The sequence below is a fragment of the Lepidochelys olivacea genome (assembly GCF_965140295.1).
Source record: "Lepidochelys olivacea isolate rLepOli2 genome assembly, chromosome: 1".
NCBI lineage: Eukaryota > Metazoa > Chordata > Testudines > Cheloniidae > Lepidochelys > Lepidochelys olivacea.
Genome location: NC_140411.1, coordinates 3,597,741 through 3,613,717, shown reverse-complemented (window position 1 = coordinate 3,613,717; position 15,977 = coordinate 3,597,741). Strand labels below are relative to the sequence as shown.

The following is a 15,977-nucleotide window of genomic DNA, read 5'->3' as shown; positions in this document are numbered from 1 at the left end:
AGCACCCAGATACCCAGTTCCCAATGGGGTCCAAACCCCAAATAAATCCATTTTACTCTGTATAAAGTTTATACAGGGTAAACTCATAAATTGTTCTCCCTCTGTAGCACTGATAGAGAGATATGCCCAGCTGTTTGATCCCCCAGGTATTAATACTTGCTCTGGGTTAATTAATAAGCAAAAAGTGATTTTTATTACATATAAAAGGTAGGATTTAAGTGGTTCCAAGTAATAACAGACAGAACAAAGTGAATTGCCATTACCAAAATAAAACAAAAACATGCAAGTCTAAGCCTAATACAGTAGGAAAGTAAATGCAGGTAAATCTCACCTTCAGAGATGTTCCGTTAAATATCTTTCACAGACTAGACTCCTTCCTAGTCTGGGTCCAGTAATCACCCCTTCCCCCCTGCCCCCCGTAGTTACTGTCCTTTGTTCCAGTTTCTTTCAGATGTCTCTTTGTGATGGAAAGGCTATATTCTGAGCCAGCTGAAGACAAAATGGAGGGGTTCCCAGGGCCCTATATATTCTCTCTCCTGTGGGTGGGAACCCCTTTGTTCTCCTGTGCAAGATCACAGCAACAAGATGGAGTCTGTCATCACCTGGGCAAGTCACATGTCTGTGGTGATTCAGCATTTTGCAGGCCGACGCCATTGTTTACATGTTAGTTTGAATGCTCCCAGGAAAGCTCAGATGTGGACTGGCATCTCCCAAAGTCCATTGCTAGTTAGGCACTCCCAATTACTTGAATAGCCCCTTCACACTATGCTGACCAAATCTGCCCTATGTGCTTCCTACAGCAAACACTTTAAATATAAGCATAGAGCCAACGCTCATAACTTCAGATATAAAAAGGACACATGGATACAGATAGGATGAATATAGTCAGTAGATCATAATCTTTGCAAAGATATGTTACATGGCATATCTAGCATAAAACATATTCTAGTTATGTCATATTTGCACTCATAAGCATATTTCTGTAAAGCATTGTGGGGTGCAACGTCACAGGTGGAAGGAGGGGTTGTTGTTTTTACACAACACAGTTCGCCTTTGGTACTCACTGCCACAAGATACCATTAACGGCTAAGAGCTGAGCAGGATTCAAAAGAGACTTGGGCATTAATAGAGATGAGAATACCGAATTTACAGTAATGAGGGTTAAATGTATATTTAGCAGAGACTAAAACCTTCCTGCTTCCGGGCATAAGTCAACCACTAACTGAGGGGATTTAGGAAGAAACTTTCCCACACACAGGATAACTGTTTGTACCCCTGTGGGGTTTCCTCTGAAGCAGCTAGGACTGGCTACTAGAGACAGGATATTGACTAGATGGACCACGGCTCTGATCCAGCCCGGCGGTTCCCATGTCCCTAGATATCTACAGTATTGAAGTCAAAATTGGTTCTTTGTCTAACTGGCCAAAACCATTCCTTAGCTGGATGGGTTTTTCACCTCCGTCGTATGTGAAGTGGCAGCAGAGCTCCATGGAAAGGCAGATATTTTCAGTGCCCGTCAAGGTGAGCGTAACTCACTTGTCAGCGTCCTTGTGCCTCTCCATCTGGCATAAAGTGGGCAGCACAAGGACTAACCTCCCATTTGGCCTTCCCCTCAGACTAGTGAGACCCTCCCTCTTCTGGGGGTGTCATGAAAATTGATCAGAAGGCTACCAATAAATGGATCTCGAGCCCACATAGTGCCATGGCCCTGGGTGTGCAGTGACACATCCCGGGAGCTGATACTGTCTCTTTTGCTACAGGGAGTTAAAGTGTTAACTTCCATTTCTCGGTGCCAAGGGACCCTCCTTGTCGTGCAGAAGAAGCTACGAGTAAGTTTCATTGTTCAGTTAGCAGCCCATCTGGGGTACTCGGCACCATTTCCACTTCTGTGAGAACATGGAGCCCGCTTGTACCCGGATCTGCTTGGTTTTCATCCCGTAAACAATGGGGTTTAGCATGGGGGGGATGAGCACATAGAGATCGGCCAGCAGGATGGGAATGTGACGGGGGATATGACGGCCAAAGCGGTGGGTTAGGACTGTGAAAAGTGCTGGGGTGTAAAACAAGATGATGATACAGACGTGGGAGCCACAGGTGCTTAAAGCCTTGAGCCGGGCATCTTTGGTGGGGAGCCTGAAGACAGCCCTGAGGATCAGCGCATAAGAGATGCCAATAAGCACAACATCTAGTATAACGGTTACAATCGGCACTGCAAAGCCATACCAGATATTGACGGTTATGTCTGCACAGGCCAGTCTGGCCACCCCTATGTGCTCACAGTATGAGTGCAGTAGGACATTGCTTCCGCAGAAGGGCAGCCATTCAAGCAGAAAAACCACGGGGACAATTATACAAAAGCTTCTGATGACTATGGCCACAGCGATTTTCCCAGTCTTCGCATTGGTGAGGATAGTTGTGTATCTCAGGGGGTCGCAGATGGCTACGTACTGATCAAACGCCATGGCCAGCAGGACAGCCGACTCGGCAACAAACCCAAAGTGAACAAAGAAAATCTGGGTGAGGCAGGACTCGAAAGCAATTTCCTTGGCCCTAAACCAGAAGATGGCCAGCATTTTCGGCACTGTAGAAGTAGATAATAATAAATCGGTGACCGCCAACATGGAGAGGAAAAAGTACATGGATTCCTGGAGGCTGCGCTCTGTTGCAATAAGGAACATTAGAACACAGTTCCCTAAGAGAGCAACAGTATACATCAAAGAGAAAGGGATGGCGATCCAGGTGTGCCAGTCCTCCAAGCCCGGGATGCCGACGAGAATGAATGTGAGATGACTGAATTTTGTGCTGTTGAGATGAGACATGAAGAGGTGTGGGTTCTGCTTGGACGCTAGGCAAAGCTGGAAACAAAGACAAGGTCAGTACTTGCTGGGGTAATGCCCCTTTCACACTCACTTCTCACAAACATTCTAGAGTGAAACTCACCCCCGGCCGAGAGCTTGCACAGGGGGTGCAGGGCCCTCTCGGCCACCAGAAACAGGTTTTTTTCAGGAAATAGTGCCAAAGATTCACATAACGTGAAACTAAAATGTGCTTTCTTTGAATGCAATACAAACCTGAGTCTAAGAGCTACATTCAGACCTGTAAAGAACAGAAACGTACCATGTGACAGTGACCGGTCAGGAAATAGCTGGTACAGCCCTTGTTCCAGCTCAGGTGGTAGCTAGGGGATTCCTCATGATTGCAGCCGCCTTTGTTCAGTTCCACCCCCTTATATAGCTTTGGCACAAGGCGGAAATCTTTTGTCTCTCTGCCTCCCCCGCCCCTTCTAAATGGAAAAGCACCCAGGTGACATGGTCACATGTCCTGTGAGACACCCAAGCGTTCATTCCTCCCAGCCTGGCTCACAGGGAGGCCTGCCTGCAAACAGAGCCATCCACAGTCAATTGTCCTGGCTGATGGGAGCCATCAAGATTCCCAGCCACCATTAATGGCCCACACTTTGCATAATTACAATAGGCCCTCAGAGTTAAATTTCATATTTCTAGTTTCAGATACAAGAGTGATACATTTATACAAATAGGATGACCACACTCCGTAGATTATAAGCTTTCTAATGATACCTTACAAGAGACCTTTTGCATGAAGCATATTCCAGTTACATTATATTCATACTTACTAGCATTTTCATAAAATCATGAAGAGTGCAATGTCACACATATAATTTCCCTACTCGTACTTGAGGGTCCCCTGTTCATACGTCCAAGAATTACATTAGCCCCTTTTGACCCCAGCAACACACTGGGAGCTCATGTTGAGCTAGTTATCCACCATGACCCCCGAGTCCTTTTCAGACCCATCTACCCTGGGTCTCCCTGCAGCACTCCCTTTGATTTCAATTGCAGATCCATTGTGATAACTCTACACCCCAGCCAATGGACCATAGTTAACAATGACATTCAGTCCTCTCCACAGAATGGATTTGCCATTGCCTGATATAGGGAGTCTGCAGGCAGGTTCTAATCCTCCTCTTTAATCAATAAGTCAAACATAAGAGTTAGTGCTAAATAACCAAGTATTGAAAGAGCTTAAACCTCACGCTTCACACTGAAATCAATGGCCAACTATTACCAGTCAGGAGGATCCCTGAAGAAGTGTCATGTTATCCCACATCTGCCAGTTCTGGAGCTTCTCGCCCCTTCCCTGCAGCACCTGGTGCTGCTCACTGCTGCAGGGGGGGATGCTGGACAAGACAGACCCTGGTCTGACCCAGTCTGGCAATGCCTCTGTTCCTACGTTCGTAGTAGCTTCCGTTTGTTCTTTGGTGCTTTTAATTAGTCTGGCCCAAAGTAGCAGATTGTCAGTCAAAACGTTATGGAGTCACAGTCTAACCCCACCTCGGAGATGCCCAGAAGACTCTCCAGAGTAACAGATGTGCAGGAAACTCAGGTACGAAAGACAACCCATACCCATCACTGTCTGCCGGGTCAGGAACTGGCCAGGTGTCCCAGGCAGAGACATGGCATTACGGCATCTCCTTGGCTGGGAGCCTGGACGCTGTATCTCTTAGTGGCGTTTTCTCCTGGCTGCCAATGCCCTGCCTCTCACCCTATTCCATCACACTGCTTAAATGACAAAGGGCTCCTTCCAAACCATGCCCGGTTGTCACACCGGGCCAAATCCCCAGCTGGTGGCACCCCCACGGCCCCACCAAAGGCAATGGAGCGATGTCCGGTGACACGGGCTGATGATCTGGCCCTTTGTTATCTGAGGCTTACAGATTTCCTTGAAGCAGTCAGGTGAAAACTGGAGTTGTTGCAGCCACCCTTGGGAGAATGTCTTGGGTCAGTTTATGATCCAGGGTAACTGGGATGTTACAAGAAGACAGCCACATTTCATATCCCTTTGCAGTAGTTACACACAGTATTTCCATATGACCCACTGGGAAGACAAAGCACACTTCAGCCTTGCACGCATGATTTGCAGAGTGGAGAATTCAGCTGCTCTGTTAGAATTGCACTTTCCCTGAAAATAGAAAATAAACAATAGTTTCTATCTCCCTGTCTTTCTGTCCCTCCACCCACCATCTTTGGTATTTCTAAGGCACTGTCAGCTCGGTATCTAAAGCCCTGAAGTTCATTATCATTTTATAGCTGAATCATTTGGAAGCTTGGCATAACGAAATGCTAGTGATTCTGGCCTGCTCTCGTCTGAGCTCTTGGGATGGGAAGGGAAATCAAGACATGCCTCCCCTCTCTGAATGGGACACGAATGATCTGTAATAATAGCACTTCGCAGAGCATAGCAGCATCAGCCCCACGGGGAGGTGCAGCAGAGATTATCTCTTTCTTGCACACTGGAAAAATGAACACAGGCCTTCATCTTACAGGGACCTCTCCTGTGGAATGTCTTTGCAGGATGCGGGCCAGGGAGAGGCCAGGTGATGGGACAAGACCTGGGACTGCCTAGTTTCCATTCCTGGGCTCACTGCGCAATACCCAATGAGAATTCTGCAGCTCGTTGCAAGCAGAAAACACGCTCTGTGAGGCATTGCATTCCAGTCTGTATTTTCACTGTCTTTTCTTTGGCTGTGGGCTCGATCCTGGAAGATCCTATGTGCCCTCAACTCCCACTGAAACCAGCGGAGGTTGAAGGTGCCCTTGGACTGGGTCCTTGGCATGCTAATGTTCCCACTGATGACACGCAATGGGCACCTTTCTAAAGAGAGGGATGCACCAGTAATGGAGGCCTGCCCCGATCCCAAACGACTCACCATGCTCCTGCTCCGGCCCGGGTTGAGGAATCTCGGCCTGTGATCCGGGTGGAGAGCTCCAGGCAGTGTGAAGCACACTGACCAGGGCTCAGACACAGGGATATTTATACTGCCTCCCTGGGAATCCCTGGAGGGCTCCGAGCCAGCAGGGAGCCCCAGGGACTCACCACTTTCCATCTCAGCCTCATAGAATCATAGAATCATAGAATATCAGGGTTGGAAGGGACCCCAGAAGGTCATCTAGTCCAGCCCCCTGCTCAAAGCAGGACCAATTCCCAGTTAAATCATCCCAGCCAGGGCTTTGTCAAGCCTGACCTTAAAAACCTCTAAGGAAGGAGATTCTACCACCTCCCTAGGTAACGCATTCCAGTGTTTCACCACCCTCTTAGTGAAAAAGTTTTTCCTAATATCCAATCTAAACCTCCCCCACTGCAACTTGAGACCATTACTCCTCGTTCTGTCATCTGCTACCATTGAGAACAGTCTAGAGCCATCCTCTTTGGAACCCCCTTTCAGGTAGTTGAAAGCAGCTATCAAATCCCCCCTCATTCTTCTCTTCTGCAGGCTAAATGCAGGTGAGATCTTTAAACGGGGGATTTCCCAATGTTTGTATGAATGATATTCCTGATGGCTTTCCCCATCGCCAGCGCAAACGCCCAGCCTCTGGCTGTTATTCCACATGGGGAACAGGGGAGCACCTTCAAGCCCTAACTGGGATCAGGGAGCTGCTGCACTGGGCTGGACACATACAGCGAGAGCAGCTCCTGCCCCAGAGAGCTCTCAATCTAAACAAAGGGTGAGAGCAAGGAAGTCCCATTGCCCCCAGTTTGCAGGTGGGGAACAGAGCTCCAGGGATGCTAAGTGACTCACCCAAGGTCACACAGGAAGTCAGTGGCAGAGCCAGGAATTGAATCCAGGGCTCCCAAGTCCCAGCCCAGAGCTGCCATCACAACACCATTCTTCCTCTCTGAGAGCGTGTCACAGGGTGCTCTTCTCGCATCTAGGAGTGCTCCCTTCTGGCCATGTCTGGGGATTAGCTCGACCAGGCCCACACCCCTTCCTGTGGTTGCACCCTTCACTCTCTCTCTCTCTCATGGGACTTGACTGCTCCCGCTTGGTGGCTTGGCCCTCCCCTCCAGGAGACTGTGGGTTTCCCCTTCCGGCGACGTTGCATGCCTCAACGTCTCTCAGGACCCACTGACCATCTTTCACTGCCCCTTAGCACTGCGACTTTGCCAGTGCCTGTCAGGGGAAGCCAGGTGTCCGGTTTTCAACTGGAACACCCATTGCAAAGGGACCCTGGCAGCTCCATTTGGCACAGCTGACCAGGCCACTAAAAGTCCGTTTGGCCACAGCAGGGGCTAAGGCAGGCTCCCTGCCCGGCTCCGCATGGCTCCTAGGAAGCAGCAGCATGTCCGGCTCCTAGGCAGATGGGTGGCCAGGGGGGCTCAGCATGCTGCCCCCACCTGCAGGTGCCACCCTGACAGCTCCCTGACAGCGCCTGCAGCCTCTCTCTGCAGCAGCCTTCTGCTCTCAGCTCCTGGGCCCCCCAGGGCCGGCCCTAGATTGAATAGCACCCCAGGCAAGGATCATCTGTGGCTCCCCCCTTCATTTGTTAAACCTTTGAATACCCTTTTTTTATTGCATTTGTTGCCCATTTCACGACTTCAATGCATTATTTACATACATGGTTTATCCCTGTCATATAAGACTATACATTTGTAGGCTAGAATCTGTAAATCTGTATTTATTCATGCCATATATAAGCAAATAAAAAAAATAGTTTCCTCTATGCTTATAGGAACTTTTTAATGTTAAAAATCCCTGAAATGTACAAACACCGAGACATTGCTCTGTGCACCGACATTGGGAGGACCAGCATTAACTCGTGTTCCAGCAGGTGACGGCTGTACACTGTTAACCCTCGTCCTTTCGTTCAAAAGGAGGCTTTTCCCGCCTTTGCCCTGGGGAAGTGCAGGACAACGACTGGCCAGGGGCATTTTCAAGTGGTACCATAACGAGCGAGCTCATTAAATACGTCCTTTATTAGGCGCGACTTACACGCTTCGAGTCTTAAAACACAGGAACGCTTCCACAATTGCACAATGAAACAAAGTTCACAACATCGCAGCGGGGCTCTTACTTCACTTTGCTCTTTGGCCACGTTCTAGGAGGTTCCAGGAAAACGTCGTTCTCCTGGAAGGATCCACAACATTTGGCAAAGGTCCGGAACATTCTGGGAGGCTGGTGAAACATGAACCCAGCTACGGAATACCGGAAACATTTTCCTTCAGACATTTCCTTCTCCCTTTTGTCGCTAACCACAAAAACAGCACCCTGAGCCCAGCACCCCCCTACCAAACCCCGGCTCTCCAGCCTGGGTCACGTGCCCCTAAATCCGGCCCCTAAATCCGGTTCCTGACCAGCTGAGCCTCATCTCTAATTAGTCCCGGCTCCTCCTAGGTGGTTAATTGGCCCCCCGGCCACCTGAATTCCTTCAGGCCACGTGGGGGGTGTACATGCCATCGCACACCCTCCCCCTCACACCTGTAATCCTTGGGGTGCCCTGTGCTCAGCATGTTCCTGAGCTGGGGCTGCAGTCCATCCCTCTCTCATTCGAGGTATGAATTGATGCTTTTTCATACCTGAACCCTCCTGCAGAGTCCCATTACTGTGGCACCCATAACCCCTGAGTAAGCTCCCGTGCATCCAGACCGCCCCTGCACCCAGATCCCGCTCTGAGCCAACTGCACCCAGATTGCCCCACAAAGAACCCTCTCAACCCACACCCAGATCCCCCCACATTAAGCCCCTCTGCACTTAGATCCTGTCGGGCTGAGCCTGCCCGTCCACACCCGGTACACCTGGCATTGAGGGGCAGGACCTGGGTGTTTCTGGGGCAGGATTGGTCCTCACGTTGTGTCAGTGTCAGGAGCAGCCCCACCGCTGAGTCCATGTGCCGGGGCGGGGAGCTGCAGAGTGATCGCCCACCTCGGTGCAGCCAGTGGCCTGTGCTCCCCAATGCCATCCTGGAGCCTCCACATTTATTGGACAAACAAATTTTGCAGAATGTTGTTAGAATTTTTAAAATATTGCATGCAGAATTTCTAATTTTTTGGTGCCGGATGCCCTCCAGAGTAATGGAGGATAGGTCTATCCATGGCTATTAGCCAAGATGGTCAGGGATGCAACCCCATGCTCTGGAGGTACCTAAACCTCCAACTTCCAGAAGCTGGGAATGAGCGACAGGGGATGGCTCACTTGATGATTCCCTGTTCTGTTCATTCCCTCTGGTGCACCTGGCATTGGCCCCTGTCGGAAGACAGGGTACAGGGCTAGATGGACCTTTGGTCTGACCCAGTGTGGCCGTTCTCATGTTCTTCCTTATGTTTTCCTTAGTCTAAAATAAAGGTCATTTACGACCCCCCGCATCACCTCCGGTCCCCTTTCCCTGCTGTTCTCGCCCTGGGGTGCTAGAAACAAGGGGAAAGGGAAGGAAGGAAGCAAGAAAGGACAGGGAGTTTACTGGCCCAGGGGCAGCCCCATTAGCCCCTCCTTACTGGCTGTCCCTGTTGCAAGGCCCCTGCCATACTTTTTGGTGCTTCATCAACACTTGTAAGGGTGTCTGTGCCCAACCCCAGGCTCTTGGCTCACCAGGAGCATAGACACAGCCAGAGGGAGCTCCATTACCAGCCCCCTCGAACATTTTCAGAATAATTCTTTCCTTGCCCTGTTTGTTGAGCTGCAGCCCTTCGCTAGAAACACTCAGAGGAGGGCTTGTGCAAGGCACAGCCTGCCTCCAGCAAGGAGCAGCACAGAATGCCTTCTGCTCTCTGAGCCCCTGGTCCAAGGCCCTCTGAATTCACCCAGCAGGGTTGGGTCAGACTTTAGGGCTCGCGCTCGCCCAGGGCTGAGTGCGCTCTGCTCCCATCGGCATGGGGGTCAGGCTCTCACGCTGCACAGGCTCCCAGGTAACGCTCTGCACTATCTGCAGGGAAAGTGTTAACAAGAGGAGCTCACGCTGCCCACACACACAAGTGAGGCCGCAAGTTGTGTGTGCGAGCAGCATGGGGTGCATGGGAGAGAATTAGCAAGGGCCTTCGGCACGCGCTGGGAGGTTGAAGAGACATTCAGGTCACCTCACTTCATACACCTGACGGGGAAGCGCTGTGACATTTTATGGCAAAAACCCCCAGATCCCTGGGGCTTGAATGCTGCCTGCAGTTCTGGTTGCTGCAGCTCAGAAATGATATATTCGAATGGGAAAAGATTCAGAGAAGGGCAGCAAAGATGAGGAGGGGGGTGGCAGAGCGAAGATGAGGAGGGGGAAGGCACAGCAAAGCTGAGGAGGCAGATGGCAGAGTGAAGATGAGGAGGGGGATGGCACAGCGAAGATGAGGAGGGAGATGGCACAGCGAAGATGAGGAGGGAGACGGCACAGCGAAGATGAGGAGGGGGATGGCACAGCAAAGATGAGGAAGGGGATGGCACGGCAAAGATGAAGAGGAGGATGGCTCAGCGAAGTTGAGGAGGGAGATGGCACAGCAAAGATGAGGAAGGGGATGGCACAGCAAAGATGAGGAGGGAGACGGCACAGCGAAGATGAGGAGGGGGATGGTACAGCAAAAATGAGGAAGGGGATGGCTCAGCGAAGATGAGGAAGGAGATGGCATGGCAAAGATGAGGAAGCGTATGGCACAGCGAAGATGAGGAGGGGGATGGCACAGTGAAGATGAGGAAGCGGATGGCACGGCAAAGATGAGGAGGGGGAAGGCACAGCAAGGATGAGGAGGGAGACGGCATGGCGAAGATGAGGAGGGGGAAGGCACGGCGAAGATGAGGAGGGAGATGGCACAGCAAAGATGAGGAGGGGGAAGGCACAGCTAAGATGAAGAGGGAGACGGCACGGCGAAGATGAGGAGGGGGACGGCACGGCAAAGATGAGGAGTGGGATGGCGCAGCGAAGATGAGGAAGGGGACGGTGCAGCAAAGATGAGGAGGGAGGCGGCAGAGCGAAGATGAGGAGGGGGATGGCACAGCGAAGATGAGGAGGGGGATGGCTCAGCGAAGATGAGGAGGGGGATGGCTCAGCGAAGATGAGGAGGGAGACGGCATGGCAAAGATGAGGAAGCTTATGGCACAGCGAAGATGAGGAGGGGGATGGCTCAGCGAAGATGAGGAAGGGGGTGGCACAGCGAAGATGAGGAGGGGGAAGGCACAGCAAAGATGAGGAGGGGGATGGCACAGCGAAGATGAGAGGCGGATGGCTCAGCGAAGATGAGGAGGGGGATGGCACGGCAAAGATGAGCAGGGGGAAGGCACAGCAAAGATGAGGAGGGGGTGGCACAGCGAAGATGAGGAGGGAGATGGCTCAGTGAAGATGAGGAGGGGGATGGCTCAGCGAAGATGAGGAGGGAGACGGCGCAGCAAAGATGAGGAAGCTTATGGCACAGCGAAGATGAGGGGGATGGCACAGCGAAGATGAGGAGGGGGATGGCACGGCGAAGATGAGGAGGGGGACGGCACGGCGAAGATGACGAGGGAGACGGCACGGCGAAGATGAGGTGGGGGACGGCGCAGCTAAGATGAGGAGGGGGATGGCACAGCGAAGATGAGGAGGGGGATGGCACAGCGAAGATGAGGAGGAAGATGGCATGGCGAAGATGAAGAGGGGGACAGCACGGCGAAGATGAGGAGGGGGACGGCACGGCAAAGATGAGGAGGGGGAAGGCATGGTGAAGATGAGGAGGGAGATGGCACGGCGAAGATGAGGAGGGGGATGGCTCAGCGAAGATGAGGAGGGAGATGGCATGGCAAAGATGAGGAAGCATATGGCACAGCGAAGATGAGGAGGGGATGGCACAGTGAAGATGAGGAAGCGGATGGCACAGTAAAGATGAGGAGGGAGAAGGCACAGTGAAGATGAGGAGGGGGAAGGCACAGCAAAGCTGAGGAGGCAGATGGCAGAGTGAAGATGAAGAGTGGGATGGCACAGCGAAGATGAGGAGGGAGACGGCACAGCGAAGATGAGGAGGGGGATGGCACAGCAAAGATGAGGAAGGGGATGGCACGGCAAAGATGAAGAGGAGGATGGCTCAGCGAAGATGAGGAGGGAGATGGCACAGCAAAGATGAGGAGGGGGACAGCACAGCAAAGATGAGGAGTGGGATGGCACAGCGAAGATGAGGAAGGGGACGGCACAGCAAAGATGAGGAGGGGACGGCACAGCGAAGATGAGGAGGGGGATGGTACAGCAAAGATGAGGAAGGAGATGGCATGGCAAAGATGAGGAAGCGTATGGCACAGCGAAGATGAGGAAGCGGATGGCACGGCAAAGATGAGGAGGGGGATGGCACGGCAAAGATGAGGAGGGGGATGGCTCAGCGAAGATGAGGAGGGGGATGGCACAGCGAAGATGAGGAGGGGGATGGCACGGCAAAGATGAGGAGGGGGAAGGCACAGCAAAGATGAGGAGGGAGACGGCATGGCGAAGATGAGGAGGGAGATGACACAGCGAAGATGAGGAGGGGTAAGGCACAGCTAAGATGAAGAGGGAGATGGCACGGCGAAGATGAGGAGGGGGACGGCACAGCAAAGATGAGGAGTGGGATGGCACAGCGAAGATGAGGAAGGGGACGGTGCAGCAAAGATGAGGAGGGAGACGACACAGCGAAAATGAGGAGGGGGATGGCACAGCGAAGATGAGGAAGCGGACGGTGCAGCAAAGATGAGGAGGGAGACGACACAGCGAAGATGAGGAGGGGGATGGCACAGCGAAGATGAGGAGTGGGATGGCACAGCGAAGATGAGGAGGGAGACGGCATGGCAAAGATGATGAAGCTTATGGCACAGCGAAGATGAGGAGGGGGATGGCTCAGCGAAGATGAGGAGGGGGAAGGCACAGCAAAGATGAGGAGGGGGATGGCACAGCGAAGATGAGAGGCGGATGGCTCAGCGAAGATGAGGAGGGGGATGGCACGGCAAAGATGAGCAGGGGGAAGGCAAAGCAAAGATGAGGAGGGGGTGGCACAGCCAAGATGAGGAGGGAGATGGCTCAGTGAAGATGAGGAGGGGGATGGCTCAGCGAAGATGAGGAGGGAGACGGCGCAGCAAAGATGAGGAAGCTTATGGCACAGCGAAGATGAGGAGGGGGATGGCACAGCGAAGATGAGGAAGCGGATGGCACGGCGAAGATGAGGAGGGGGATGGCACGGCGAAGATGAGGAGGGGGATGGCACAGCGAAGATGAGGAGGGGGATGGCACGGCGAAGATGAGGAGGTTGACGGCACGGCGAAGATGAGGAGGGGGACGGCACGGCGAAGATGAGGAGTGGGATGGCACAGCGAAGATGAGGAAGGGGACGGTGCAGCAAAGATGAGGAGGGAGACGGCACAGCGAAGATGAGGAGGGGGATGGCACAGCGAAGATGAGGAGGGGGATGGCTCAGCGAAGATGAGGAGGGAGACGGCATGGCAAAGATGAGGAAGCTTATGGCACAGCGAAGATGAGGAGGGGGATGGCTCAGCGAAGATGAGGAGGGGGATGGCACAGTGAAGATGTGGAGGGGGAAGGCAAAGCAAAGATGAGGACGGGGATGGCACAGCAAAGATGAGAGGCGGATGGCTCAGCGAAGATGAGGAGGGGGATGGCACGGCAAAGATGAGCAGGGGGAAGGCAAAGCAAAGATGAGGAGGGGGTGGCACAGCGAAGATGAGGAGGGAGATGGCTCAGTGAAGATGAGGAGGGGGATGGCTCAGCGAAGATGAGGAGGGAGACGGCGCAGCAAAGATGAGGAAGCTTATGGCACAGCGAAGATGAGGAGGGGGATGGCACAGCGAAGATGAGGAAGCGGATGACACGGCAAAGATAAGGAGGGGGAAGGCACAGCGAAGATGAGGAGGGGGATGGCACAGCGAAGATGAGGAGGGGGACGGCACGGCGAAGATGAGGAGGGGGACGGCACGGCAAAGATGAGGAGGGGGAAGGCATGTTGAAGATGAGGAGGGAGATGGCACAGCGAAGATGAGGAGGGGGATGGCTCAGCGAAGATGAGGAGGGAGATGGCATGCAAAGATGAGGAAGCATATGGCACAGCGAAGATGAGGAGGGGGATGGCACAGTGAAGGTGAGGAGGGGGATGGCACAGTAAAAATGAGGAGGGGGATGGCACGGCGAAGATGAGGAGGGGGATGGCACGGCAAAGATGAGAAGGGGGATGGTACAGCGAAGATGAGGAGGGGGATGGCTCAGCGAAGATGAGGAGGGAGAGGGCATGGTGAAGATGAGGAGGGAGATGGCGCAGCGAAGATGAGAAGGGGGATGGCACAGCAAAGATGAGGAAGTGGATGGTACGGCAAAGATGAGGAGGGGGATGGCATGGCAAAGATGAGGAGGGAGATGGCACAGCGAAGATGAGGAGGGGGATGGCAAGCGTCCATATGAGGAGAGGTTAAAAAGACTGAGGTAGTTCAATTTAGAAAAGAGCCAGCCATAGCATGGAGAAAAAGAATTTGTTCGTCTCTAAGGTGCCACAAGTCCTCCTTTTCTTTTTGCGGATACAGAATAACACGGCTGCTCCTCGGAATCAGGAAGAGTTCACAGAACCCAAGGACCAGGTCTCCCGCAATGAAATGAACAGGGAGCTGGTTTAAAACAAAGGGAAGCATTTCCTCACACCATGCACCGTCAACCTGTGGAACTTGTTGCCAGGGGATGTTGTGAAGGCCAAATAACGGTGTTCAAAAAAGAATTTGATCAGTTCCTGGAGGAAAGGTCCATCGATGGCTATTCGCCAAGATGGTCACAGTTGCAATCCCATGCTTTGGATGTCCCTCGCCTCTGACTGCCAGAAGTTGGGAATGGGCGATAGGGGATGGATCACTTGATAAATTGCCCTGTTCTGTTCACTCCCTCTGGGTCACCTGGCATTGGCCACTGTTGGAAGACAGGGCACTGGGCTAGATGGACCATTGCTCTGACCCAGTAGGGCCATTCTTATGTTCCCTGCTGGCTCTGAGCCCCACACTGGGATTCCCAGGGCGGCAGTATAAATATCCTTGTGTTTCAGCCCTGGTCAGTGTGGATTCCCCACCGCCTGCCGCTCCCCACCCGGGTCACAGGCAGAGAGTCCTCATCCCCGGCAGGGACGGGAGCCTGGGGAGTCCTTTGCATGGCCACATAGTTGGAACAGCTGACGTCAATCCAGCGTTGAGGGGCTATGAAGCAGGGATGGTGGAGTAGCCCATTACACTCTAAACTGGAGCCGGTCGGGCATTTTTTGAGGTCACATTTGTTGGTGGGAAATGCCAGTGTCTCCAAAACAAACCTTTTCACAGGAATGTGTTGGTTTCCATGAAACCTTCACCAGGAAGGTCCTCAAGATGGAACAGCTCATGAGCGAGTGCTCCCCAAGCCTGAATTACCCATGGCAGGGCATTCACATAGCTATGGGAGACCTAGATTTAAGTCCAAACTCTGCCTGATTTGGAGCCGGGATTTGAACCTAGGCCTCCACATCCCACACGATGGCCTGTGTGTAACCCTGACTGAGGAATGCACATCTCAGTTAGCTACATTTTTTTTTTAAAACAGAGCCAAGTTGTGAACATTTACAAACAGTCACTCCAATTTTCAGTGACTTAAGAAAAGACCCCGGGGATTCTTATGCACCCAGCAGCACCCAGGAAAATCAATGAAAAACTCCCATTAACGTCAATGGACTCTGGATCAGGCCCAAAGGAAGTATTGCTTTTTAGGGGGAGAGGAGAAGTTTGGTGAAAGTTTGACCCAATACATTCCTCCCCTTTGTGGACGCTGAGATGCAGCTAAACCACAGACGAAATGTTCATAGAGTCAGAGATTATCTGCCAGGAGACCACTGTGACCCTCGGCTCTGATCTCTGGTTTAATACAGGATGTAGGGCTTCCCTGCATTATTTCCTGTTTCAACTAGAGCAGAGCTTTTAGCAAAACAGCCCACCTTGATTTAAAAATCGCCAGTGATGGAGAATCCTCCACGACCCTTGGTAAACGGTTCAAGGGATTAATTACTTTAACCGCGAAAAATGTACGCCTCATTTCCAGTGTGAATGTGTCTAGCTTCCACTTCTGGCCGCTGGATCGTATTAGACCTTTCTCTGCTGCACTGAAGAGTTCATTATTAAATATTTGTTCCCCATGTAGGTGCTTACAGACTGCGATCATGTCAGCCCTTAACAGTCTTTTTGTGAAGCTAAATAGATGAAGCTC

General features: G+C 52.2%; 1 protein-coding gene across 2 annotated transcripts in view; it reads right to left on the bottom strand.

Moving 5' to 3' along the window:
* Positions 1-1,428: 1,428 nt before the first annotated feature.
* The window catches only part of LOC311530761 (olfactory receptor 52B2-like), a 40,551-nt gene continuing 26,002 nt past the window's right edge, over positions 1,429-15,977 (bottom strand). The window contains exons 1-2 of one of the 2 annotated variants that reach the window (XM_084647640.1): positions 4,087-4,159; positions 1,429-2,855 (exon numbers count right to left, since the gene is read on the bottom strand). In XM_084647640.1, the coding sequence (XP_084503766.1) occupies positions 1,848-2,819 (972 nt within the window). In that variant the 5' untranslated portion in view covers positions 2,820-2,855; positions 4,087-4,159 and the 3' untranslated portion in view covers positions 1,429-1,847. Of the gene's footprint in view, positions 2,856-4,086; positions 4,160-15,977 lie in introns of those variants that run through there. The other variant, XM_084647639.1, reaches the window with a different exon arrangement.